Source organism: Suncus etruscus, chromosome 12 (assembly GCF_024139225.1).
Source record: "Suncus etruscus isolate mSunEtr1 chromosome 12, mSunEtr1.pri.cur, whole genome shotgun sequence".
Classification (NCBI taxonomy): Eukaryota; Metazoa; Chordata; class Mammalia; order Eulipotyphla; family Soricidae; genus Suncus; species Suncus etruscus.
This window is the reverse complement of record NC_064859.1, coordinates 40,295,069-40,322,534: the sequence shown is the minus strand read 5'-3', so window position 1 is coordinate 40,322,534 and position 27,466 is coordinate 40,295,069. Positions and strand designations below refer to the sequence as shown.

The 27,466-nt window shown below is 42.5% G+C and overlaps 2 protein-coding genes across 7 annotated transcripts in view; one reads left to right on the top strand and one right to left on the bottom strand.

Annotated features, from left to right (window-relative positions):
• INPP4A (inositol polyphosphate-4-phosphatase type I A) overlaps positions 1–18,361 on the top strand; it is a 139,025-nt gene extending 120,664 nt beyond the window's left edge. For 3 of the 6 annotated variants that reach the window (XM_049784774.1, XM_049784773.1, XM_049784772.1), the window contains 6 exons: positions 479–605; positions 879–1,019; positions 4,150–4,247; positions 5,676–5,788; positions 8,101–8,255; positions 17,824–18,361. In XM_049784774.1, the coding sequence (XP_049640731.1) occupies positions 479–605; positions 879–1,019; positions 4,150–4,247; positions 5,676–5,788; positions 8,101–8,255; positions 17,824–17,956 (767 nt within the window). In that variant the 3' untranslated portion in view covers positions 17,957–18,361. Of the gene's footprint in view, positions 1–478; positions 606–878; positions 1,020–4,149; positions 4,248–5,675; positions 5,789–8,100; positions 8,256–12,817; positions 13,719–17,823 lie in introns of those variants that run through there. The other 3 variants (XM_049784770.1, XM_049784771.1, XM_049784769.1) reach the window with 1 other exon arrangement.
• A 2,460-nt stretch (positions 18,362–20,821) lies between these two features.
• Positions 20,822–24,027, bottom strand: LOC126024388 (cytochrome c oxidase assembly factor 5). The gene is made up of 3 exons (XM_049784797.1): positions 23,811–24,027; positions 22,480–22,563; positions 20,822–21,112 (listed from the first exon to the last, which is right to left on the bottom strand). The coding sequence occupies exons 1-3, from the start codon at positions 23,907–23,909 to the stop codon at positions 21,071–21,073; spliced, it is 225 nt and encodes a 74-aa protein (XP_049640754.1). The 5' UTR covers positions 23,910–24,027; the 3' UTR covers positions 20,822–21,070.
• Positions 24,028–27,466: the final 3,439 nt, after the last annotated feature.

Below are 27,466 nucleotides of genomic sequence, written 5' to 3'. Positions count from 1 at the left end.
CTGGCCCTCATCTCTGTTGTTTCTCAAATGTCATAGAAGTTTTCAGATTTTGTCTAAAGAAAGGCTTTCTTCATTTCACTGTACTTTTCTGCTTTTTTTTTTTTTCACAGAAGTTAAAATTGGGTAACTTTGAAGCATGTGGTTTGGGGCCGTATGTTGCTCAGGACTAGTCCTGAAATGGATAACTTTTAAAAGTGTTTCTTTGAAATCATTAGGAATCAAGTTAGTGTCAAATTCTGGATAATGAAAAGTTCTATTGGCAGGATCCCACTTTAAACCATTTCCTTCTCTAAGGAGCTGACTTGTCCATCTGAGGTCCAATGCATTTCCATTTCCCTTTACCAGAGTGGCTAATTGCCAGGTAAAGAGGACTGGAGGGGCCACTGCCCTCTTGTGCCCCCTTTCTTCCCCTTCTGTCTGCTCCCAGCTATAACCATGAGTCAGTCCTGCCTGACAATCCTTTTCCCCCTATATCCAGGAGAGGAGTTGGCTATGCTAGAGGACATGAGCCTCGGCATCATGGATTTAAGGAATGTCACCTTCAAAGTCACACAGGCAACTTCGAACGCATCAACTGACATGCTTCCCGTCATTACTGGAAATCGGTAGGAGCCTTCTCCATATGTGCAGCCCAACACAGTGTCCACCCTGATGTAGAGCTTATGGAATGACCTCTTACTTTTTTCTTTTTCCTATTGAATCTTTGCACTTTACATCACGTGTGCCCTCTTTTTGCATTATTGCATGGCAGTTTAGTAGTCCTGGGCTAGGTTCATCCTCTCAATGAAGATTTGATTTTCCTTCCCTCATGTGGTTTCTCCTGCTATTCCTATGCCATATGCCTAGACCAGCCTCTTCCTCTCTCCACTGTTATGCAGTGATGGGTTTAATGTGCGGATCCCTCTGCCTGGCCCCCTCTTTGACTCCCTGCCCCGAGAGATCCAGAGCGGCATGCTACTGCGGGTACAGCCTGTCCTCTTCAACGTGGGCATCAATGAGCAGCAGACACTGGCTGAGAGGTGAGTCCTGCCCTTAGAGAACAGGAGACAGAGTGGTCACGGGGAGGCTACAGAAAATGCCAGGAGCCTTCTGTAGGTTCTAACTGCAGTGCAGGCTTCCATCTCCTTCCTAGGGCCAGTTGGCCTTCAGTGCAGCCGTATACCTGTTTCTCCTTTGGGGGGAGCACACACATACACACACACACACACATACACACACACACACACACACACACACACACTAACACCAGAGGATCTCAAGAGACTCAAATTGATGGGGGAGAGGTGTGTGTGTGCAAGGAAGATGGATACAGGATACCATGAAGATGGGTGTGTGGGCATAAAGATGAACATAGAGTCAGGCCCTGAGAAAAGTTCAGAGGGTCTGAGAGGACTGCCCACATGATGATAACTGCAGTGGGTTTGGGAAGGATGCTGAATTTACTCCCATGCCAACACCCACATTGTTCCTCTGATGAGGTGGAGGAGAGACTTGTTTCTAAGGCTGAGTTCTCAGCAAATACAGGCAATGAGAAAGCACATGAAGTCTGAAGCCGAGATGCTGGACTGATATCAATGCCTTCATCCTAGAACCTGTGCCTTAAAAACTGCCTCAGAGGGCTAGAGCAGTAGTGCAGTGGTAAGGCGCTTGCCTTGCACACGGCTGACCCAGGATGGACCTCTGTTCAATCCCCGGCATCCCATATAATCCTCAAGCCAGGAGCAATTTCTGAGTGCATAGCCAGGAGTAACCTCTGAGCATCACCAGCTATGCCCCTCCAAAGAAAAACCTCCCCCAGATGACCAGAAAAAGTTCTAATGTGCATGTGTGTTGGGGAAGAAGATAATCTTCAGTGATACGTGTGTTTGAGTATAAAAGGGTCTATAGGACGAAACAACCAATTGTTCTGAGCCTCTGGACTACATAGTCAGTGTATCCCCAACAGCCTTGTGGGACTGGTGGGAGGTTGAGAGAACATCGATATCCAGGCTGTGAGCTGATTGACAGCCTAAGAAGATCCCTTGCCAGATGTTGGGATATGTGAGGGACAAGTGTTATGGAGATACTTCTGGAAAGCAACCTGGATCAGACAAGGATTCTGTAGACAAGAAATGTGAGACTAGAATGTTTTCAGTGGAAACAGTTTGTTGCCACTTGGTGGATGAAATGGAGGCTAAGGGGCAAGAATGATGGGTAGACACAGTGGGTGGTACATTTCCTGACTCAGGAGCCAGAGGATGCTCATGCCTAGGAGTCTGGAGAGCTGGGCCTGGGCAGGAGCAACCAGGTCAGGAGCCCCATGAGGTGCAAGCAGAGTGAGTAGTGTCAATGTTGTAGGGATGGATACTGGGAGGTTTTCATTTCTCACATTTGACAACTTCTGTATCTGACGACTCTGCAAGGTTTCTGGAAGGAAGTGAGGTAAGGTCAGACTCCAGTGAGCAGAGTCAAATTGGGGAGGGGAAGACCAAAGTTTGCTGAGTCAGTTGTGGCCCTGCTGGGGTGCTCTAAACACCCTCCTCTAAAATTATAAACAAATTCCATTTGTCAATCACGCCCTGGGGGTGATCTCAGGGGAGAATTTCTTTGAGGAATAGTCCTAGAAACATCAGGAATACACAGGACATAGGAGTTTCAGAAGAGAGGGCACCTTGCTTTCTGAGGATGAAGGGACTGAGGAACAAAGGTAAGAACAATGGATGGAGGAAGGGAGATAGTGGGACTGGTAGAGTACTGACTGTACTAAGACTACATTTTTGTACAGTCTTAGTCTTTCATGAGAATCCAGAGTAAGGAAGGAGCTGGTGCCATGCTCAGTCCCAAAGGTGTGTTAAGGCAGCAGGCTGACAGCCAGGATTTGATGTGGACTGTTCTCCCACCCCCCGCCAACCCTTCTCCTAAGTACTCTTGGTTGCAAAACTCAGGAGTCCCAGCAGACAGCAAGAGTAGAGAAGCTCCACTGGGGCATGAGGACCTGTTACTGATTGATTTTCACTGACATTCTCAGGGCTGCCCATAATGGGCATCCCAGCCATCTCACAGCCTCAACCCAGGCAGCCCTGAGACTCTGTGAGTGAGGGGACCAGGGAACAGACAGGAACCTCATATGCCCGGGAAAGCGGGGAGAAAGCATGTGGGAGATGCCATCTCACCGCCTCGGCCCAGGTGGCTCTGGGGACACTTGAGTGTAGGAACCAGGGAACAAGCAGGAACCACACTTCCATGTCTGGGAACACCCCTCCCCTTCCTGCTGAACCCACAAAACACTCAGACCCGCCTAACTTACACCATATAGAGCTAGTCAGCCCATAACCTACACCCAATTTCCTCAGCTATTCCACAGCCCATAAAACAGGACAGCAAAACACTGAAGCAGCTTGTAATATCCCTATTGTAATATCCTTAGACAAGCCACCTGGATAGGAAAAATAAACTCTAAATCGAATATACCCTCAAGCACCTCTAATACAATCAGTACAGCAGACCACTTTGTTAAACAACCTGAAAACACAACATTTAAAACCACCAAATACAAAGAAATATGGGATAACTAAGGAAGACGCTAGCAGCTGGGGAAATGGAGAGAAACCCTATCAAGTTTCCAAGCCCACCAAATAGCTGACAACCTAAAAGTGATAATGAATGTCTTAGCAGTGGAAATCAAGGAAACACTAGCCTCCGAAATTAAGAAATCCATAGATGAATAATCTATAGATGAACAATTCAACCAACTCAAAGAAGAACTTTTACAGAAGATGAAAGAATCCATACAACTGGAACTAAGGGAAATAAAAAACATGTTAGCAAGCTATAATAGCAGAATCACACAGTTAGAAGAATGCATAGAGGAATTTGAAGAAAAACTACAAAACAACAGTGACAAAGAAGTTAATAAGAAAGCAGGAAACAAAACATTGGAGGAAAAAGTTAGGTACCATAATAAGCATTCCTGGTTCCTATATCAAGGTAGGATTTAGCTTGTGATCCACTTGATAGAGGTGATTTCATGCCCGAAGGGAAAGAAGGTGACTGAGAATTCAGGTGCACACAGTAAATGTTTGAGAAGATAAACTTTTTGGTTCACAACTGTTTTCAAGTTTGAAAAATGTGACATTAGTCAACAGATGGGTTTCTCTATGATCTCCAAAGGTTCGGGGACACATCTTTGCAAGAAGTTATCAATGTGGAGAGTTTGGTGCGGTTAAATTCCTACTTTGAGCAGTTTAAGGAAGTTTTGCCGGAGGATTGTAAGTATTTCTTCATATCTGTGGTAGGTTTGGCCTGTGGTCTTGAGGCACTTGAGTGTTTGAGCCCCTGCCACTGCATATGTGCTGTCCCTTGCTTCCCTCTCCCATCCCCCTTTCTTTTCAGCCTTTCTTGTATGATCCTCTATCTGGGAACTTTCCTTCCAGCTGCAGCCCTTGTTCATCTTCTGGATTGTTCTCTTCCTGCTGCTGTGAAGTGAGACTTTCTCATCACTCTCTTATTCTCTGTTATTCATTCCTGCCTTTGGTGACAGGCCCCGTGTATCTGCTAGAATTAGAGCTAGAGTCACAAAAGTAGGACCCCCTCTTGGATGGGAGCTGCCTTCCTCCCCCCAGAGATGTGAGCTCCCTGTGCCCCCGCGAGCAAGTACCTACCTCGGGGTCCCTATCCAGGTGTCCCAGGAGTTCAAGAGTTGTTGAAAGCCATGTTATTTATTGCCACACAGCCCAGTGAGGTGCTGCTAGTGCCTATAAAAGACAGGAATCTGTGTTCACTGTCCCATCTGATAGGGAAATCACATTCTGAATTCTGTCTGGTTCCTAGTCATTGAACTCCTGCTTTACCTAAGGACCTAGAAGGCTGTGGTAGCTCTCACAAGGGACCACACATAGGAGTTCTGCCACGAGGCAGCACAGGGCGAGGCAGGCAGAGCACACAGCCCGACAACCAAGTGTTTGTGAATGATCCTGGTCACGGCTGCTGCAGTAATAAGATGAGGGACTGTCCCCTAATTGGCTGGGACTGGTGACACATCTGGAATATAAAGTTATTAACCTAGTTTTATGCACACCAGATGAGAGATGTGCTGGTGATGAGATGTCATTTCATCCCAGAATGAGGCTCTTTGGTGGTCATCAAGCTCCCTTGCTCTTTTTTTTTTTGACCTAGCCTTGAGACTCTTCCCCCTGATAATCTCAGTGTGTGAAAAAAAGCCAGATTTCTAAGATGAGATCATCTGGCAGATTTTGTAGACCCTGGCAGTCACAGTTAAAATGGGAAGCAGTTAGAGAACATAGGAAGTTGCAAAGAGATTCAGAAATGTTTCCTAAAGTGTGATCCAAGGCCCTTACCAAGACCAGCTACCTTGAGCTTCCCATTATGATAAAATTTGAATTTTCACTGCATCTCCCATGTTTTTCTCACTCAGCCATTCTAGGTCCACACTTCAGCCCTTTGGATGAGCTGGAAGGAGATCAAGTGATTGTCCTTCGCAGGTGGAACAGATATAATAGTGGAGGAAATGAAATACCATTCCCGTCTCCAGAGCCAGTTCCCAAACATAGCCCTCAACTCTTCCCTGGCGTCATTACTTTTCCATGATGGAGGGGCTGGCAGAGGACTGGGGGTGCTTCATGGGCTGGCAAGTTCAGTTGCAACTCCAGTTTCCACAGATGATAACTCTCTTCCAGGCCTACCTCGATCTCGGAGCCAGACATGCCTCCCAGAGCTGCTTCGATTCTTGGGTCAAAATGTTCATGCCAGGAAGAATAAGAATGTGGACATTCTCTGGCAAGCTGCTGAGGTACTTGTTTCAGGGAAGGGAAGAATGTTCTTGTTGCATCTCTTGCTAATATAATGAAAACAAATCTCTGCAGGAGTAGAGAGCACATCTCTTCCTACAGTCCCCTGGGGTATTTAATAGGCTAATGACCATTGCCACTTTTAGAAGCCAATGAAGTATCAGCTAAAACAGAATGCTGCATCTTTTACTAGGTTCAGAGGGAGACTGTGATGATCTTTACTGTCTCTCGGAAAAAGCTTATGTTGTTTTCTCAAATACTTACAGGCCAGATGTTTTATCAGAAAGTACTTGTAGAAGTCCAGGGTATACTGCTGGTATCAAAGTCCTTTATAGCTCATCACTCAATTCTGATGAGGGCACGGGGTAACTTATCTCCAACATCAGCATTGGAGACATCCACAGAGACACTAAGGAGAACAAATGACCCCCTATATGGCATATGCTGTATTACCTGAACAGAGAGGAAGGGTGAACACAGGTCACTATGCTCCTGTGGTAATGGAAACTTCCCTTACCGTGCCACCCCTCCCCACACACACATTGGCCATTGTCCTGCCATCTATAGTATAGTAGGAGATAGGGACCTTGCTGCCCAGTTTTCTTGAACAATTCTTGTGCTTGTTTGCCTTCCTTGTTATGTCTTTCTTAGGATGAAAAGATAGCATAGGGGTTGTGGCACTTTTCTTCAGCATGACTGGCCCTGGTTTGATCCCTGATATAGGGTTCCTCAGATACAACCAGGAGTGATCTCTGAACACTGTTGGATGTGGCAAAAAAAAAAAAAAAAAAAAAGGAAAAGAAGAAATGTGTTTCTTTCTACCTCAAGTTTTTTTCAGCAGTAAATGGTCTCAGTTGGCTGTGTTGCTTGCTGGCCCATTAGAATTCTTTAGTGTTGTGTGAGAATGTCTTCACCATACCTTGTCTCACTGTGTCCACCTCGAATAGTGTGTTGAATGGTGATGCCCATGTTATCTCTGGACTGATAGAAGCTTTGACAAGTGAACATCCCTCTTCTGCCTATTCCTCTCATTCAGTCTTGCAGGTGCTCCAGCTAGTAAGACTAGATGCTCTTGAGAAGGATGGCATGGAACAGTCAGGATTTCCTTTCTCTGGCCCCTACTTAATGCCTTTGGATCTTTTCGTTTTAATAGAAGACTTTGGAACACCAAGTGACAGGAATCTGGGGTGCTTATAAGTCTCATATTTAAAGTGTCCTCTGGTTTTGGAGCTTCATCTACCTTTGTTTCCCTCAGGGTGGCCCTCAAAAATGGGGAGTATAAGGGCCAGGGAGATAACACAGTGGTAGGGTGTTTGCCTTGCATGCAGCCGATACAGGACAGACAGTGATTCAAATCCCAGCAACCCATATGGTCCCCCATGCCTGTTAGGAGTGATTTCTGAGCACAGAACCTGAAGTAACCCTTGAGCACCACCAGGTGTGACCCTAAAAACCAAAAAAAAAAAAAAATGAAATAAGGAGTGTAAGGCCAGACTATTGCCTGTAGGTTATCTCAGGTTTTTCTCTGTCTACTTTGGGGGTGGGAGGTGCTACTAATACTCCTTAGCCAACTATGGCAAATCTTCCACACAGGTTTTTTGTTTTGGGGGCCACACCCAGCTGTGCTCAGGGGCTACTCCTGGCTCTGCACTCAGGAATCACTTCTGGAGGAGGGCTCATGGAATCATAAGGGGTATCAGGATTGAACTCAGGTTGACCTTATGCAAGGCAAGCTCCCTACACAGTCTTCATAGGTTTTTAAACAAACACCACAGTTTTCCCCCATGACACAATGAAGTCATGACACAATCTGACCCTGCTGTAGAGGGCAGGTGCACACCAAATGGCTCTTATAGTGCCGTGATAGTGTTCTGGGCTAGAGCACTCCAGGGGCTCCAGGCCCACCTGGTGGGAACCCCACTTCTGTCTCCTATTCACAGTAGGAGTGAGTAACACAGCTTGTGACAGATCAAAACCAGCCATCAACAGAGGTCCCAAGACTGGAAGAGAAACCAGTAGGATAGTGTCAGACACCTAAGTTATGTCAGTTCTCAGTGTGCATCAGAGGGTTCCTTAGAGAACAAGTGGGCCTTTATGTGTATGTGAGTGCATATGTATGTGAGTATATATATGTTCCATGTGTTTGTGTGTGTATACATATCAGAAAGAAGAGGTAGAGGACAATGTTGTCAGGAGGCAGCTAAAGGGAGCTGGACCATCCTTCATCTTGGGCTGAGGATCGCAGAGATCTGGCCTGTGCTCTGGCATGGTGCAGGGTGTCTCCCCTCTAAGCATCACCTGTTTCCCTTGATAGATTTGCCGCCGCCTTAACGGGGTTCGGTTTACCAGCTGCAAGAGTGCCAAGGACCGCACAGCCATGTCTGTGACATTGGAGCAGTGCCTCATCCTGCAGCACGAGCACGGCATGGCCCCACAGGTGTTCACGCAGGCACTGGAGTGCATGCGCAGGTGAGTTCCGCTGCCAGCTGTCATTCCCTGGGCTCCGTGTAAACTGCAGATGAGCCAGGCCTGTGGCTGCTTTCTAAAACCTGGGCACAAATTCCCAGTCTCCAGCTGTTATTCTAGTTTGACTGGTGCAAATACAGTAAACCATGGACCCTGTCCAATTGAAATAGTGTCCTCTTTGAAGTCAACTCAGAAAGGATGGAGCCAAGCTTTTGGTCTTTGACCAGGACTGCACTGAAAATGGGCAGCCTGGGGGTGGTCTTAGGAATCTGGAATACAGCCACGTGTCATGCCTGGCACGTGGCCATCCCTCATTTACCTTGATTTGGGCCACACTCGCCTTATCAGTGCTTTGCACTGATCTTTTCAAACTAGCACAGAGAAAATGCGTCTGCAGGTTGCACTGGTGGCTCCGCTTCTCTCCCCGCAGACACGATTTGCTTCAATGAGCAAAGTGTCCGTGAGTGTTTCTTGGGCAGGGCCGCAGCTGCCTACCTGCCTGTCCTTGTGCTGTGGCCACCTCCCCTTAACGATGTTCTGATTCTGAGGCAGCAGGTGTGTTTGCGGAATGAACCCTGGGACTAAAACTCTGTCTTCTGTTGACCGATGCCTTGTTGCGAGCCCCAGGGAGCACCTTACTCACATACCGAAAGAAAGGATAAGAAACTAGTTTTCCTGTCGCCTTCAGTGTAGTCACCAATGCTGTCTAGTCTCGTTCCTACAGTCACTTCTACTGAATGTTCTGTATCATTTGTCCTCTCACCAAATTATTTAAATTGTTCAATTCTCTTATCCTTTCTGTATGTTTCTGCCATTTGACCTTCTCATGTTAATACCCCAAAGTGATGCCTGAGCATTTGCCTATTGATAGTAGCATTTGAGGACAACAGAACTGTTTTTCCCCTGTTTTGTCTTTTCGTGGATTACCTAAACCTCTTGCCTATTACCCTAGGAGCAGCTCTTAGTGTACTCCTAAAAACCTGATCCCTGTCCAGGGAGCCATGGGGTCACAGAGGCTGGGGCAGCCTGGGTGAGGGCCCTGTCCCCAGAGTACAGTCAGTCATTCCTCAGGTTCAGTGTGTCCTATAACTGTTATGGCAGGGTCTGGGCTCCAGTGACATCTATGCCCAGCTTGCTTGAGGTGGTGGGAGGAGGGATGCTATGTGGAGATACAGATCCACATTTGCTAAATAATGAGAAGTGTGGGAGAGACGATGATCAGTAGCAGGCCCCTTGGGTTTGCTGGCCCAAGTCAGGCATTCTCTGATCCAGAGACCCTGTACCTGTCTCTGGAGCTTCAACAGCCATTTGTTCTTACTGGAGCCAGTGGACACAAGACACCAAGGAGAAAGTGGCTCCTCAGCACCCTGCTGAGCCCTGTCTTCTGGGTGGCCCCCGACACTGGCTTTTGACCCTCCCTGGGTGACAGCATAAAGTCATCATAGTTACTGGGATTGTATGTGGCAGTGCGCTTAGTGCAGGATTTAGTTTCTCACCAGTTTTCATTGTTGGCTAACAACATTGTCACATCTGTGAACTATAGTTCATCCCTCAGTTTTATGTGAAACCAAACCAGAGCACTTCTTACAATTTTAATCACTGGAGTAGTCATTGATATAGGAAAGCTAGGAAATGCAGATAAGCCATGAAATCATGAAATTAGTTGTGTCCTTGTGCACATATAAACGCACCACCACAAAATCCTCCTCTTCCGGCTGTTGAAAATGAGCAGTGCTGGAGCCAGGGCTGTGGCTCTGTGGGGAACACATGCCTTGATGTATGAAGTCCTGGGCTCCAATCCCGACCCCTCTCCACCTGAAGTGGCAGTGCTACTGGGCCACTGCATGTTCTTTAGAGACAGACACATAAATGTTTGAGTATGTCCAGTCCACACATCAGTTATTCATGCATAACATGTAGAACAAACAAACACAGCATACAAATGCAGCTAAATCTGCCTATTGCTTTATACTACTTATTTTTTACCCAATTGTCTCAGGTTAATAAAGAACTTAATAATATTTTTGGCACACCATAATTTATCCAGTTTGTCATCACTAAATATTTTACTTGTATAGTTGGGGGAGAGGCTACACTCAGGGAAGCTCAGAACTTACTCCTAAACCTGCTCTTAAGGTTCTCTCTTGATGGGGCTCAGGTAATGGATAGAACCAAGGTTGACACATGCAAGACATGTATACCTAGCCCCATGTATACCTTTTTTTCAGCCTCTTTCTTTTTTGTTGACATTTCCAGGGATGGACTCTGGGACCTCTCATGCATATAAGACATAAGTTTTACATTCCCATTTATTTTCCCCCTGTATTTGCATTTTAAACATGTTGTAGGAAATATCCTTTACCCCATTGGTTCTTTTGGTTAGGATTATAAAAACTGGGTCTGGGGTAGTAGTACAGCAGGTAGGGTTTTTTCTTTGCACACAACCAACTCAGATTTAACCCCTGGCATCCCATATGGTCCCCTGAGCACAACCAGGAGCAATCCCTGAGCACTGAGTCAGGAGTAAGTCCTGAGCACCCCTGTGTGTGGGGCTTCCCTCCCCCGCAAAAAAATCATGCACTTTTGGATCAGGGAGATACTAAAGCACATGCCTTGACTGTACCGGATTCAGTCCTGGCACTCATAGCATCCAGTACTGCCAGATATGCTCTTACTTAAAAGAATTAACTGGGGCCGGAGAGATGGCATGGATATAAGGCATTTGCCTTACATGCACAAGGACGGTGGTTTGAATCCCAGCATCCCATATGGTCCCCCATGCCTGCCAGGGACGATTTCTGAGCATAGAGCCAGGAGTAACTCCTGAGCACTGCCGGGTGTGACCCAAAAACCAAAAAAAAAAAAGAACTTTGTGAGGAATCATAATACAAATTTAACAGTTGTCTACTGACCAGCCACACTCACACATTCCACATCATTTTCATAGAAACTCAAGCCCATATCACCTTTATCACCCCAGAGTCCATCTCGAGCTAGCCCTGAGCTCTGAGTATTCTGAATATTGCCTTGAATATTGCCTTTGCAGCCTTACAGCGCTTGCTAAATTGCTTCAGGTGACCCTATGGCACCTGCCACTGTTCTCTGGATCATCCCGCTGAGACAGGCACTCATCTACTCACAGACAATGCCTAAAGTGACCAGGCCATGAACCAGCAACTCTGAATAGTGATGGCCAGGCCACAAGTGCATTGAGAGGGTGCAGAAGGAACAGTCAGTATTGTCGTGCCCTTGAAGGCAGGAGTGCATTTTGTTACTTCACAGAGGAGTAATATATGTAGGAGGGATGTGGGGGTGGAGTGTGAGAGGATAAAGGGAAACAGAGCTGACAGCCAGGCTTCTTTCTCCCAGTAGTCCAAGCAAAGCAGAAGTCAGTGCTGTGCTAGCTAATACCTAAAGGTTTTCTCAGAACACAAAACTCTGAGCTATGGTGGCTCACGGTTCTTGTGGCTTAAATGCTTCCCCAAGTCTAAGACCAGTCCCCAATACGCCATTGAACTTGATGTTGGGAGTCTAGAGACCTATTAAAGCCATTAAAACTCTCCTGGCTCACTACTGCCCCTCTGAAACCAGACTGAGGCAGAAACCCTATTCAAGGAACCTCCCAAGGGCTAGCTGATCTGCCCCATTGAGAAATGGAACAGGACACAGGGAGCACCTAGAATGGCCCAGAATGCTGCTCAGGATCCCAGACTGGTTAGGAAAGCCCAGGAGAACCAGCTAGATGCTGCTTCCTCCTCCCCATGTGGATCTTTCAGGTTGTCTGCTGAGTCCAGACACCTCTGGTGTCCTTGGCCCTTGAGCACAGAGCATGTGGCCTTCTTCTGCCTTTCTATACTTTCATATTTCCTCACCCCTCAAAAGTGAGAGGGGGGTCCAAAGTGGCCACCTGATCAGATCCCATTGGGGGGTGGGAACCTGTTCTTGCACAAGAACTAAGACAGATGGAGACCCCTGGAGCTTGTATCTAGCTGCTGTCAAGCCTGACAGCCAAAGTAAGCTTCAGGAGGGCCCTGTCTGTGGCTGGCTGGCACTTGAGGGCAATGGCTGACCAAGAAGCATCTATGGCAGAGCTCCTATGCTAGCCCCTGCTCAGGCATCTGTGAGAAGGTCAAACCTCAATGGTTCTTCATGTTCCGCTTGCTTCTCTGAGACCACAGCATGTGCGCATGGCGGGGCAGCATGAATTTGTGCTTGGCCAGCCAAGAGAGAGTGGACATGGAAAACCATTCAATCAAACCGACATGTATTTGTTTTCAGTAGACAAAGTATTTGTCCTTATTTTTACTTCTCTTTCTCTCCTTTTTTTTTTCTTGTAACTGTGCTGCTTTTTTTTTTTTTTTTTCGGTATTTCTTCCACTCCCTTTTCTGCATATCATCCTCCCTGCCACCCGCCCCATATGGCGCCATTGCTTTTTTTAAGTTGTATTTTTTGGCTCTTCTCTTTTTCCATGCTTTTGATAAAATCCATTGCTCATGTCACTCTCTTTTCTTTATTTCCTTTTCCCTTTTTCTTTTCCTTTCTCCCAAACTTTCTCCTTTCACAGCATTGGAACACGGGAGGTGGTCACGCAGAAGAACTTGAGCGGCCTGGTGCCCATCCGAGACTTAAGACTAGACCCCAGCCTCCTCTGTTCCATCCCTCTGTTAGCTCTGAGCCCCAATCTACTGATTGTGTGGCTCTTTCTGAGCATAGCATATCTGCTGTCCAAATTGCGTTGCAAATGAGTATCATGATGACAAATTATCAATAAGTCACAAGCAAAGCAAAAGCCAGAATATGTCCAGCCTCCATGTACCTAACTGAACAGAAGGAATCTGTCAAAGAGTGATCTGCCTTACAATTTGGTATTTTGTTGTTTTGAACTGTAACTCTCTGCCAAATTATTTCACCAAGAGGACTTGCTGATTTAAAGTCTGTAGTTCTCAGTGCTTGTAACATGTTTTCACAGTGCACTGTCGCCACATTGTCGAGCTCATCTGGAATTACTTGTACTGAAGCTCTTACTTTCTGATGTAAAACTTGATTACGTGTATTTTTCATGTGCCCTGTTTCTGAGAGGAAGGATTTCTGTCTGAAAAGCATTTGTATATTTGATACTATTCTTTCTTTAAATGTACTGCTAACCTATTCTTTCCTTTTGAAAAGAGACGAAAAGGATAGATACTTTCTAACTGGCTCATGTAGATAAACCTATTTAATAGGACAGGTACTTTCTGCTTTCATTTCAAAGCTTAATCCGCTAAATTACAGTGGCAAACAGCTTGCAAAATCACATTTCCTTGCTTATTTTTTTTGATTTGTATTGACACAAAGCTGTGATTATGATAGCACATTGTACCAAATCAGGCACATAAAAAGAACTACTGCATGTGACATTAGATGCACTCTTTTAACTTTATAAAGATATTAAAATTATTCCAGAAAATAATGTACTTATAGCAAAAGGCTATTAAAATGACATGTTTTCTTAAAATAGCATTTTTCTTCTTAAAAGTTACATCTTTAATTTCAGACTAAGGTTCAAGTATCTTTTTTTTCTCTCTTAGGAAAAACTATAAAAATAGGCAAAATATCGGGGGCCAGAGCATTGGCGCAGTGGTAGGGCATTTGCCTTGCATGTGGCTGATCTAGGACGGACCTCGGTTCGATCCCCCAAATCCATATGGTCCCCTGAGCCAGGAGCGATTTCTGAGCACATAGCCAGGAATAACCCCTGAGCGTCACTGGGTTTGGCCTAAACACCCCCCCCCAAAAAAAAAAAAGAAAAGAAAAATTTAAATTAAAAAAAAATAGGCAGGATATCTAAGAAAAGTTATTCCAAAAGTGAGATCTAACTTTGGGGCAGTTGAGCTAGATGAATGAAGTTTCTTAATTTGGCTTTCGCTCTTAATTTATTAATAATGAGCCTGACTATAAAAAGGGATGATTTGAACCTATAACATTTATGTTATTCAGGAGAGTCATTGTATAGCTACAAACATAAAAGAAATTAGCGGTAAATTATATAGACTTTGTATAAGAAATAATTTTTTTTTCATTTAAAATTTCTTGCCCTACTATTTTTGCCCTTTAGCTCCCCATACATTGCATTTCATGAAAATGGATTTCTTTCTAGCACTTTAAAGAAATTAGAGTGACTTTACAGAAGCAGACATTTCCAGAAACTTTATGTCCACACACATACATAAACTCACTCTATCACAGAACCTGGCCACTTGTGACTCAGATGTAGAACACAGGCCTTGCAGATGTGAGACCATAGCCAGGTTTAATTCCTGCACTGAAGTCTTACCATCACTACCCATCCCCTACCATCTCCAAAGACTTAGAACTTACTCTGGGATTTCTCTACTTTGACATCAGATCCAAATATAGGTAAAATATGAATGGTAATGTAAATTCTAAATTTCAATTAGACTTTAAATCCAAAAATGGAGGACTGTTTGCTTGCCATCCCTAGAAATGAACCTCAGGTTCCCCTGAACCTCTTGAGCATTTCAGGAGATAGTATCATTGCTTTAAGTAAACTCATTCTTATTTGTGCAAGTGGCCATGTTTCTCTTAATAATTGAGGTGGCAGGTACATAGTCCAGTACCTAGAAACCATGATGGCCAGCCTGGCCCTCAATCCCAAGGTTTTGTCTGTAGTTCCAGAGAATTGTGTGGGTCCTTTGCCCTCCTTTGTGTCAATTTACTCACTGTAGTTCTCTAGACCATTTCACTTAAATAAAAGAAAGAGAAATCCACACACCATGCAGTTTTCATCCCAGCTGCCCACAGCATGCTCTGGGCTCAGAGCTCCGGACACCCCACAATGATGGCACACTTAATGCCTGTTCATAGATGAGGAGGCATTTCTGGCAGAGATAGTGTTCATTTTCTCCAAATCTGGGATGTTTTTGTGGTACTCACCTCAAACTCCTTTAGGAACCACACTACAGAGGGGAGCAGAGAAGAGCATGCCAGCTCAGCTTCCTGAGCTCATAGATGCCTAATCTCTCCTAGGCCAGCCTGGAATATTTATTGTTTTTCTGCAGAATATCTGAGAAAGGAAACTCAATGTTTTCCTTTTATGCTGTTTTAATAGCAGTAAAACTTTTCCTCATGAAACATGGCGTGCATGCTCTCCCCACCCTCTCTCTCTCTCTCTCTCTCTCTCCATACACACATAAACACACACATATTTCCTGCGTTAGTGAAAAAAAGGAAAGATGAAACAGAGATAGGGATCCTCAGTGGAAAAGAATACCCAAAGATATCCCTTTTTTGTTATTTGCCATTTCCACTCTTAATTTTCCACATTAAAAACTAATGTTCTGCGGTAGGGCATTTGCCTTGCATGCAGCCAATCCAGGACGAATGGTGGTTCAAATTCCAGCATCCCATATGGTCCCCCAAGCCTGCCAGGGCGATTCCTGAGCACAGAGCTAGGAAGAACCCCTGAGCACCACTGGTTATGACTCAAAAACAAACAAACTAAAAACAAAAAAAAAAACCTCAAAAACAAATGCTCTTAAATTCATTTATTAAAATCAGTTTTTAAAATCATATGGCTGTTAAACAATTCAGTCTTTCTTTTATCGAAGTCCTCAGTGTTATGTTAGTGTCTCCCAGTAGCAGTTAGCCAGCATGATGAGTGAAGACTGAGTTCTTCCTTTGTAGCAGGGCGTGCTGGTCCCCAAGACACACACTCCCCTTCACATATACCTTAGTGCAAGGCACTAGGGTCAGAACTTGTCTTAATGTACCCTTGCTGTGAAAGTCACTATCCACAAGTCCTGCCACCCTCATCAGATTGTATAAATCATGAACATTTGACAAAGTAAATATAATATTTATTAAAAACTACATTGAAATAGAAGTATAACCTTATTTATAATTTCATAGATATCATAGCCAGATAAACTAAAAATTAGTTTCTGTAGTAATAAGTAAATAAGAGCCACTGTTGAAGACTGCAAATTTTTCTTTGCTCCTCAATGTAGTTTGAGGTGTATGAGTGGTAGCTGATTTGGGGCATATTCCCTTTATAAATGGAGAAGCCATATTGAGAATAGTATTCTAGTATAAGTGTTTTTAGATAGACAAGACTGTGTATAGAAACCTATACCTTCTGCTTTTGGTAGAATTATATTTTTACCAGATTATTGAATGTTACACAGATGTGACTGTCACTTACTGTAGGGGCTTCCTGCTCATGTGTCCGGGACATTTCAGCCTCACTAACATGCTGGTGACAGGAATGTAGCTGAGTTACCAAATAAGTTGACAACAAACAGATAGATACTTTTCTAAACTTCCTAAGCTTTTGAATAAAATTACTGTCTTATCAAAACTATTTTACATTTTCTTGATAATGAGACTGTCATTTTCTCTTTAAAAGGCTTGAACAATTCCTAATGATATATTTTTTAATTGCATGACATAATGGTCTTCATACAGTTTGAAATATTTTTTTAAATCATGGTTTCTTGATAACCGTAAATTTTACATCTCATAAAGAGGATTTTTGTATTCAATTTGATAACTAGATTTTATTGCCAATCTTCAGAAACTATCAAACTATAAAAAGTTCCACAGTGTCAGGGTCTGAGCGATAACATAGCAGGTAAATTATTTGCCTTGCACACAGCCAACCCCTGATTCAATCTCCACATAACATATGGTCCCCTGTGCCTGCCAGGAGTAATTCTGAGTGCCACCAGATGTGGCCGAAGAAAACAAACAAAATTCCAGTGTCTTTGTAAGTCATTTACATTTCAAACTGCTTCTGTCAGGTGCGTCCATCCCAGTTCATTTTCCAGAGAACTCCTGATTCTCTCACCTGGGAATGAACCAGGGATGACTTTGCCTACTGGGTTACCATGATAACCCTCCATGCAGTGTTGCAGGGGGAGAGCTGGCAGCCTTTTCTTCTCTGCCCCTTCACAGTGTGTCTGCCCTGCTAACCATGCAGCCATCTCAGGGTCATTGAATTATTTAATGTCATGAATCATTTTGCACTACTTGGTGGGTCTCCTAGATGGGGATAAACTTGTTGGAGCAGTCTTCTCTGCCAAGTAGAGTTGCTGCCTTTTGGATTCTGCAAGGAGAATCAGTATTTTGAATTTAAGGTCACTAACTGCTGCATGTACAGAAAAATGCAGCTTTTTAAAAGTTTGTTAAAAGTAGCTCTTGTTCTTTCCCTACTGATTTGCCATGTAACAGAATCTTAGGAGAACGAGTTACGCTAGAACTTTCAAATAACTGGACAGGAGGTAGATGAAACCACTACCCTAAATATAAGTTTGCTGCCACTTAAGATACGATGCTGCTTTTGGAAAAGCAAATTTCTGTCCCACAGCATGTGTCCATCTCTGTGCTTCTTAATTGCCTTGTTCAGGAACTCGCCATCTGACATGTGTATTGTAAACGAGTCCAGCACCCATTTAAATTAATCAGCCTTTTTATTTTAATGCTACAAAAGTAATCAATTCATTTCATCTTAGTTTTAAGTCTTTTCTTTTTCCTTTTTTACTGCTGTCATTTCTTGTGCTTGTTTTTCCCCAGTGAGGGTTGTCGAAGAGAAAATACAATGAAGAATGTTGGAAGTCGCAAATATGCATTTAATTCCCTGCAGCTGAAGGCTTTCCCCAAGCATTACAGGCCTCCTGAAGGGACTTACGGAAAAGTTGAAACATGAATACACACGGTTTTCTCTCATTAGCTGTTATATAATAAATGTGGGACCCAATAGTGTCATATATGAATTCTTCAAGAAGACCTGAAGGATTGGTTTTTATTTTTGTTTTAAAAATACTTCTCTAAAGAGTCTATGAAGCATGTTTTCTTTTCCATTGGAACCAGTAGGAGGTAATGTTGGCTCAATAATGTGGATAGTAACAACTGCCCATTTAGATAGTCCTCAGCTATCACCACACCAACCATCAGTAGTTGCCCACATGAACCAAGTTAGGCATGTCTGAAATGCTGGAAGACTCTGAAACACCCACTTAGGTTGCTGCTCACCTGTTTTTCTATGGAATAACTCAAAACTGAACATTGGGTTATGATCTACTTTTTAAAGTTATGAGTGTAAAACAATAAATACTATGTTAAATAATTGGATCCTGGGCAGAATGAGAAATGTTAATTGTTAACTCAAGTTTTGGGGAAAGAATAGGAAGCAAATGGTTCTGATAAATTACCCAATCTCTAAGACAACAGTAAAATCAGAGATGGAAGTGAAGGTTAAGTTTAAGCAGGTGGCTGCATCTCTTCTGCACTATAGAACAAGTAATCTGCTCACCTAACTCCCTGTCAACTGTCACCCTTCCATTCTTTATATATTGAGCTGTCTCTGTAGGGTCACCCATGTGGTACAGCTGATGTCTCAGACACCAGTGGGCACTTTGCCTGTAGATAGTAGAAGCCTGAATTCTTCAGAACAGAGGGTTTCCAAATTAATCATAGTTATAGACAATGTAATCATGTCTGAATATTTGATGGAAATGTCATTTAGGTTTGTAATAATTGTTACTACTCTCTTCTCATTCTGTTATGTAACATGGCTATTGAGAGAGTTGAAATTATTTCCTCAAATGAGATTTTGAAAGGAACTAATGGGCCCTAAAACTTAGGAACTTCATAGAAAATTGTCTTGTCATCTATTATAAGGTGATAATGAGTCTTTTCTGCACATAGCAGAGGTCCCCCCCTTATTTCATATTTTATCAATTCTGTTGTTCATGATTATACTGTTTACATGTTATTTAAAAGGTTGTAAAAGAAATATGACATTTTTTAATGATGTTGATCCTAATGCATTGTGAACCTTTGGGGAAATTCTGTATCTACACTTTAGATATAATTCTTTGGGCCCCTTTAGAAAAGCCACTTAGGAACATGTAAAAGATTGGACCTGGGGAGATGAGCCATAAACAGGTCCATCTTTTGGCAGGGCCACAGAGGGAGCAGGCCCAGGAAAGAATGAGTTCAGTGACCTTCCAGATCCTTCTAATTTCCCAGAAGCCAATGTAGATGAAGCTGCTGTCATAATTCTCAGCGGGACAGTTCCCATGGGTTACTGTGACCTTGTGTGGAGCAGACACCACTGTGAGCTGCAGCTCACAAGCTTCCTATTAAACCTGCACTCACTCTAGAGCAGTGTTTCTCAACAAGGGCAACATTTAGTCTTCCAGACTAATCCAGGGTGGACCCAGGAAAGTTGTATTGGTGGGGACTATAGCATGAGACTCAGGGCCAACCAGTAGGTCAGGAGGGTCAAAGTAAGGGAAGGACTGGAAAATGATACTCTTGAGGACAGGGCAGAGAACACCACAAAACCACCATGGTGGTAACAGCTGTGGTAACAGGGTCTCCTGATGTCTCAGTCCCTGTTCAGAGACAGTTTCCGATCTGGCTGACTTGATCTTTCATCTCTTCACCACTTCATTTGTGATATTTTTTCCTAGTACTACATAATTCCATATTTTCTTATTTAACATCACTACCTTTCAAAAACTGTTCTTGTTTTTTTTTAAACTGAAAGATTACCTACAATGGTTTCCAAAATTTATTTTTGGTCTAAAGTACATAAATATCTGCATTTATCAAAAGGGAGTATAGCAAATGTGAAGCCTCCCAAGAGCAGTCTTACATGTGGCACCTTTATTGCTTTGTGTTCCCAATTTTAGTTTCACATAAAACCTTAAGTCTCAGCTAACCATGTACATGATTTTCAGGCTACAGCATTCTCACAAACATTCCTGCCAGGCTTGTTCCCATGGCACAGTTTACATCGGCCACCTGATAAAAGGACAGGTGTTAGTGGCTGGCAGCTTCTGAGCTAATGTAAGGATTTGGAGGTTTTGGTTGCTAAAGGCAGTTTCACAGGTTGCCACCATATAGAGGTTCTGTTCCTTATCAGGCTCCTATTTAAGAAGAAATGTTGGGACAGACTGCACCTGGATGTGACATGGATTCTATCAAAGCACCTGCAGCAAAGTTGCCTTTGGTTTCCTTTAAAAATATATAAATATTGTACAATAGTTTTCTCCCAATATAATTGTATCCGCCACACTTAGTGCATTAAAAGTACTTTTATTTATTTGTTTTGGACAGTATTAATATATGTAAACATATAGTTACTGTTTTATATATACTTAGCTCATTTAAAGCCATGTATGCTGTAAATGTGCTAGTCTTCAGAATAACCAATAAACAACTGACAAGAACATTAAGCTTAGTCTTGACTGATTCCTTGCATTCCATGAATCCCCACCCCAGTCTGAGATAATACTAGATGAGTATTAAGTTTATTTTTATTTACTTTTGTTTTGGGGTTACACTTGGTGGTACTCAGGGCCTACTCCTGGCTCTGTGCTCAAGGAACATTCCTGGTGAAGCACTGAAGACCATATGTGGTGGTGGGGTGTGAAATAAGACTGGCCAGTGCAGGGCCAGAACTCAGCCTGTTATACTATCTCTCTGGCCCCACAACAAACATTTGCTCTGTATTATGGATTATAACTGTCCTGACTGTTCTATCCATGAGGAGGATTCAAGCTTGAAAACAATCATCTTTTTATTCTCTGTGATTAAGAACAATTCTCAATATACATTTATTTAGCTACCATTCTCATAAATGCTCAATTTAAATTTACTTTCAAAAACAGAACTCATCTACTTTCTTTAGGATTCAGTGGAGCAGAAAAATAGATCCAGTTGATACAGAAAATATTTCTTATGTTGATTTCTCTGTTTTTGACCACAGAAAATGCTTTGTTGACTTTATCTTGGTTTCAACATATTAGGATCAATATCCTTTTCTTCCTCTGAATCTTGATCTTGCATCCAACTGAAAACAAATAAATAGTGAAATAAAATTTTGAAAAATATAGCTATAAACATATATGTTTATATGTATGGGTATCACTACACAAAATCAGTGAAATCATTTAGTATAATCAAAATAGCAAGGAAAAAAACAAAGATGACATTAAAACATTTCTATTTAAGGTCACAATAAAGATATTCTTTTCAAGTAGAATTTAAATTATATGTATCATTCTAACTAAACTTAAAATGTTCACTTTCTGGCAAACAACTTTCTAAATTATTTGGGCTAATATTTTGATTTTTGTTGTTTTGGGATTACATCTAACTCTGCTCATGGATCACTCTTGACAGGCTCAAAGGACATATATGCAGTGTTGGGGATGAAACTCACATGCAAGGCAAACACCTTACTTGCAAACACCTTACTATCTCTGACCCCAAAAACTTCTTTAAATAAAACAACACTTTAATTGACAGAAAAATTTGGCAAAGAACTGTGCCACTTGAGAAAGAAAAGCACAGCCAACTAAGTCTCATTTTATACCTCCTTGATATGATTTGTCAGCAGAAAAGCTCAGGTACTTTGTTTGATTTCCCATAATAAATATTCTGTACCTAGAGTGCCCTGAGCACAAAGCCCAGAGTAAGCCCTAAGCATAGCCAGATATGGCTCAAAACACAGTAAGTATCCTGTGCCCTCCACTTCACATGAAGAAATTTGCAAAGTAAGTTATAAACAAAAGCCCATTAGTTAATTTATTTTTGGCCACACCCAGCTGTATTCAGTGCTTACTCCTGACTCTACACTCAAGTCACTCCTGGAGGGTTTCAGGGGACTATATGGATGCTGGGGATAAAACCCAGGATGGATGCATGTGAGGCAGGTGCCCTACCTGCTGAACTATTGCTCCCACCCCTCTATAGGTATTTTTAAGATGAAAAAAGCCAGAGTGGGCGTTCTATTTATGTCCCTTCTGCTCTTTCCAAATCCAATCACTCCAAAAGCTCAAACCCTAACTCTCAACATCTCTTCCTAATAGCATCCTTATTACAGTATTGCTCATCCCCACCAGACCCCGCATCAGATAAGCATTTGACAAATGACCTAATTCACAGTAAGCAGCATCAACTTATACCTCTTTTGCTGGAAGACTTAATTCTCATACTTCCAGAGATTCAACAGCTAAGTCAAAAAGAGACAGAGTCATGGGGAAACTAGCTCTGAATGCTACCTTCTATTAACTCACTTCATTAACTATTATCATATACAGACATCTTCCTTACTGATATCATAGCAACTAATACTTAGAACTACTTAAGTACTAAGAAACTACTAAGTTTCTATCTAGAAATCTTTTGGAGTTTTAAAAATACTGAACTACTTACCATTGATCTTTTACATTCAAAAAATGAGTATTTCAGAGCTTTGCAGTTTCCTTCTTTCAAACACTGCCGAGGGGATTTTCCTTCCTAGAATATAAAAAAAAAATGTAAATACCTGGGAAATGTTCATAAGTAGAAAACTGTTTTTCTTAAAACTTTTTTTGGGGGTGGGCTGGAGTGTTTGCACAAGAGATTAATCACAGGCCCACACACATCATCTTCCTGGAAGAAAAATGACCTCTCTCCTCTACCAATCTCGAAAGGAAAGTAAGGGTTGTGGATAAATGTGACATTCTCAGAAGACCTGGCAGGCAGATTCCCCTTTTTGCATGACCCAGAGTAGCCAGCTCCTTGTCTTAATCTTATCAAGCTGCCAAGATACCACATTTATTTCAGATGTATAAATTCTGAACCCTGGTCCTCAAAATTATATGGTGTCAATCCAGAAGTATCTATCACAAGAACTATGATGGGAAAGTTACTTAGAAGTCTACTAAGCTCAGTGAGCCTAAATAATAAAACAAGGCTCCACTAGCAACAACTCCTACAATCCAGTAAATCAGTAGATACTGATTGGTAGTTAAACATTTGATGCCTGGAGGGACTTACTATGAACAACTTGGTAAGTTATGGTATTATAATTAAAAAAAAAAAAAGAGGTCAAGCACGTGCCTTGCATGTTCCTGCTTCATGCAAGGAGACCCTGCTTTGAATCCCCCAGCATCAAGTATGGTTCCCTGAGGAAAGAGGCAGCAACTGGATACACCCATTCCCCCAGTCTCCAGTTGAAGCTATTAATGCAGTGGAAAGGTGTTTATGCAAATATTTGTAGCATAGAGAAAGTACCTCTCTACTTTCCCCCTGAGTGACAGGGAAAAGGAAAAGTGCCAGAGGGAGAACACAGAAAGGTTTGCAAAGGTTCCAAAGAGTTTGGTTTCTAGAAATGTAAACATATAAAACATCTAGAAAAAAGTAGAATGAACGAATTTCTTTAATCATTTGAAGTTTTGACACCTATGATTTGAAATCAATGGGAGGGTAATTAAAACCACACATTATTATTGCATACTATTATAACGATATGCATAAAAATATTATAAATTATTAAAGAAATGAGTAAACATTATTAGCATTATGCCAGGCTGGAGAGAAGGCTCAAACCACGTGTGTAACAAAGCATAAACTGATGCGCCCCCTAATCTAAATGTCATGTTTTCGCAAGCTTTCAGCCTATCAGCCAACAGCCCCTGAGCCACGCCCCGTTCGCCGGCCCCTCTTTCCTTCGTTTCCGGTGTCCGATCTACCCCCAAGGCCGGCTGGTAGGACCGAGCTACCTGCAGCACGCAGTCGGACTGCAGCAGGCAGATGCCCAGATCCTCCTTCACGCCCGCGCACGCGCCTTCCTCTGGCTTGTCCTCATAATACCGGGGCATAGCTGCCTCCCGCCCGCGGAGGCCCAGAGCCGCTTCCTCTACAACTGCAGCAACCCAGCTAAGCCCGCCACGAAAGCCCCCAGAAAAGTGACAGCAGCAACCCGCAGCGAGCCCGAGAGCTGGTGTTGACGCGGCGGAAGTGGGCGCCGCCAATACGCGTCACTTTCGGAGCGCCGGTCACTCTCTTGTACGGAAGTACTTCCCAGTGGCTGTTGGACGCCATGTAGGGTCAGTGTGGACTCTCATGGAACCGCCCAGTGTTTCACTTGTCCAGTGGAGCTCCAGCGGCATCTCCGCATTTCATTTGATTAGCATTTTCCATTGTTCTGTTCTCTAATCTTTATTATTTGCTTTCTTCTAACTTGGGGCATAAGGCACATAGGCTATTTATTTAGGTTCTTAGTGATGATATTTATGACTATGAACCCCTCTTAGAATTATTGTAATTAATGGAGCTGGAGAGATAGTACAGTAAGACGTCTGCCTTGCACACAGTCGATCCAGGCACGATCCTCAGTGTCCTATATAGTCCCCAGAGCCCACCAGGAGTAATCACTGAGTAACATAGGGTGTGGCCCAAAAAATATACAAACAAAAATAATTACTGTAGTTACATCCTGTACGTTTTGATCTGTTTTCATTAACATTGATTTCAAGAAAAAAATTATACATAAATAATTCAATCATGAGACACATAATTACAAAATAGTTCACATTGAGTTTCAGACATGCATGTTTCCTGTTTTCCTGCCACCAGTGCGCTCTGTGTCTCTGTGTCTCTCCTCCTCCTCCTCCTCATCTTCCTCCTCCCCCTCCTCTTCCCCCCCTCTCTTCTCTCCACTCTCCTCTCTCCTCTCCTCTTCTCTCCCTCAAATTGCCTCCCAGGTTTGGCTGGGTTCTCCAATGGATTTTCTCAGCCAGAAATAATGTGGGATTCTGTAATTAACTCAGTATGTTCTTGGTATTTGTGCTAATGGAATGTACTCAGACTGCTATATTCCCATACATTATTATTTAGCCATTATGTTCTCCACTAAGTTTGTTTCTTAGTAAAGAAGCAATCCATGTTTTGGTTTGGTTTGGTTTGGTTTGGTTTGCTCTGGTTTAGTCTTTTTTATTGGCCACTACTAGTAACACTTGGGGTTACTCCTGCTGCCTCTGAGCTTGGAAATCACTCCTGGCAAGCTCAGGGGACCAGATGAAATGCTGGGGATCTGAACCCAGGTTAGCCCTATACAAGGCAAGAACCCTACCTGCTCACTTTGGCACTACAAATCCTTGTTTTAATTTAGGATTTCCTTACAGCCATTAGGGGGAAAATTAAAATAATCACTTTACAACCCCAATAAACAAGCTTAATAAACAAGCTTTGTGTTTGTTGGAGATGCTTGATTTTATTTAACTGTCCTCCTTTTTTCTGTTCTCTTGATATCACTAATATATTAAAATTTACTTTATCTTTTCCATCACCACCCATTCATTCAAGCTGTTGAGATGTTTTCCATATTTACAGTTATTATGACTTTTCAGATGCATGAAATTTAGTCTCTTGGTTGGTCTATTTTATTTTTTCTAAACAGTCCACTTATTTGTAAAATTCAAAATTATTAAATAATATCTTCATTAATTATCCTCTACACATAATTATCTTTTGAATGGGAATGTTTTTGTTTTTTTTAGTTTGATTTTGGGGCCACACTCAGTAGTGCTCAGGAATTACTCCTGGCTCGACTCTCAGAAATTACTCCTGACAGGTTCGAGGAATATATGGGATGCCATGGATTGAACTGGGGTTGGCTGAATATAAGGAAAATGCCATCTCTGTTGTGCTATCACTCAAGACCCTGGAATGTTTCCTTTATGATGGAATAATTTTAATTTTGTTCTACGTACTATCAGTGATACTCCAATCTTCTGGTAGTAATGTTGGACAGTATGAGTAGTAATGAAAAATGACCAAAAAAGAGCATGGTAGGTGATATAAAAATTAAGGTCTAAACAGCAGAATAACAGCAACTGAGCAATAATAATAATAATAATAATAATAATAATAATAATAATAGCACCAAGATGAGACAGGAGAAATAGGTAGGAAACAAAAGAAGGGGGGAAATAGTTTGGGAAAAACAAAAAGCTTACCAGAGAACTATGGGATGAATTCAAGAGAAACAATATACAACTCATTGGAGTCCCTGATGAACAGGAAGGCAAATATGATGAAAAACATAAAAAAAAATCATGGGGGCCGGAGAGATGGCATGGAGGTAGGGCATTTGCCTTGCATGCAGAAGGACGGTGGTTCGAATCCCAGCATCCCATATGGTCCCCTGAGCCTGCCATTAGCAATTTCTGAGTGTGGAGCCAGGAGTGACCCCTGATCACTGCTGAGTGTGATCCTCCCAAAAAAATTTTAAATAAATTATTGATAAGAATTTCCCAGAACAAAGGCACAGAGACCCAATAGGCCTAAAGGGTCCCACTGAAAATAGATCCAACTAGGAAAACTCCAAGGCACAGTATATTCAAAGTGACAAAATCCAAAGATAGAGACAGAATAGAGAAAGAAGCAAGAACAAAAAAGGAACTTAACATATTAAAGGGCAACAATTCTTAGCCTTGAAACCAGTTTTGAAGTCATTAAAAGATCCTTTTAAGGGGCTGAAGCAATAGCACAGTGGGCAAGGTGTTTGCCTTGCACGCAACTGACCCCAGATTGACTCCAGTTCAATCCATGGCATTCCATATGGTCCCCCAAGCCTGCCAGGAGCAATTTCTGAGCACAGAATCAGGAGTAAGCCCTGAGCGGCACTGGATGTGGCCACAAACAAACAAATAAAACAAAACAAACAAACAAAATGATCACTTTAAGGGACTAGAGCAATAATACAGTGTCTCTGGCATCTCCAGTGGTCCTCAATCACACCAGGAGTGATTTCTTAGTGCAGAGCCAGGAATAACTCTTGAGCACTGTATGCTCAAGTGTATGGCTCCTTCTAAAACAAACTTCCCAACATGTGGCACTGAGTATTGTACTCACTAATGATACATATGGTTACCTGCTACTATATTAATATAAGTTAAAAAATAGCAATAGGGTGTTTGACTTGCACACAGCAGATCCCGGACAGGCCTGGTTTGATCTCCAGCATCCCATATGGTCCCCCCCTAGCCAGGAGTAACCCCTGAGCATCACCAGGTGTGCCCCCCTCAAAAAAATAATATATCAATCAATTATCACAAATTGAGTTTTATTGGTTTATTTTCTTTTTTTTCACAAACTATAAGAATTTATTATTTTTTATATATTAAAGGGTATACATTCTTTTTTTAATTTATTTAAACACCTTAATTACATACATGATTGTGTTTGGGTTTCAGTCATGTAAAGAACACCTCCCATCACCAGTGCAACATTCCCATCACCAATGTCCCAAGTCTCCCTTCTCCCCACCTGACCCCCGCCTGTACTCTAGACAGGCTCTCCATTTTCCTCATACATTCTCGTTATTAGGACAGTTCAAAATGTAGTTATTTCCCTAACTAAACTCATCACTCTT

Excerpts from the sequence above, each read along its gene's own strand:
- LOC126024388 (XM_049784797.1), bottom strand. The coding sequence starts at position 23,909 with ATGCCCCGGTATTATGAGGACAAGCCAGAGGAAGGCGCGTGCGCGGGC. Across the intron at positions 22,564-23,810 it reads AGTCCGACTGCGTGCTGCAG|GAAGGAAAATCCCCTCGGCA; the intron begins GTAGCTCGGTCC and ends TTTATATTCTAG. Across the intron at positions 21,113-22,479 it reads TTGAATGTAAAAGATCAATG|TTGGATGCAAGATCAAGATT; the intron begins GTAAGTAGTTCA and ends ATTTGTTTTCAG.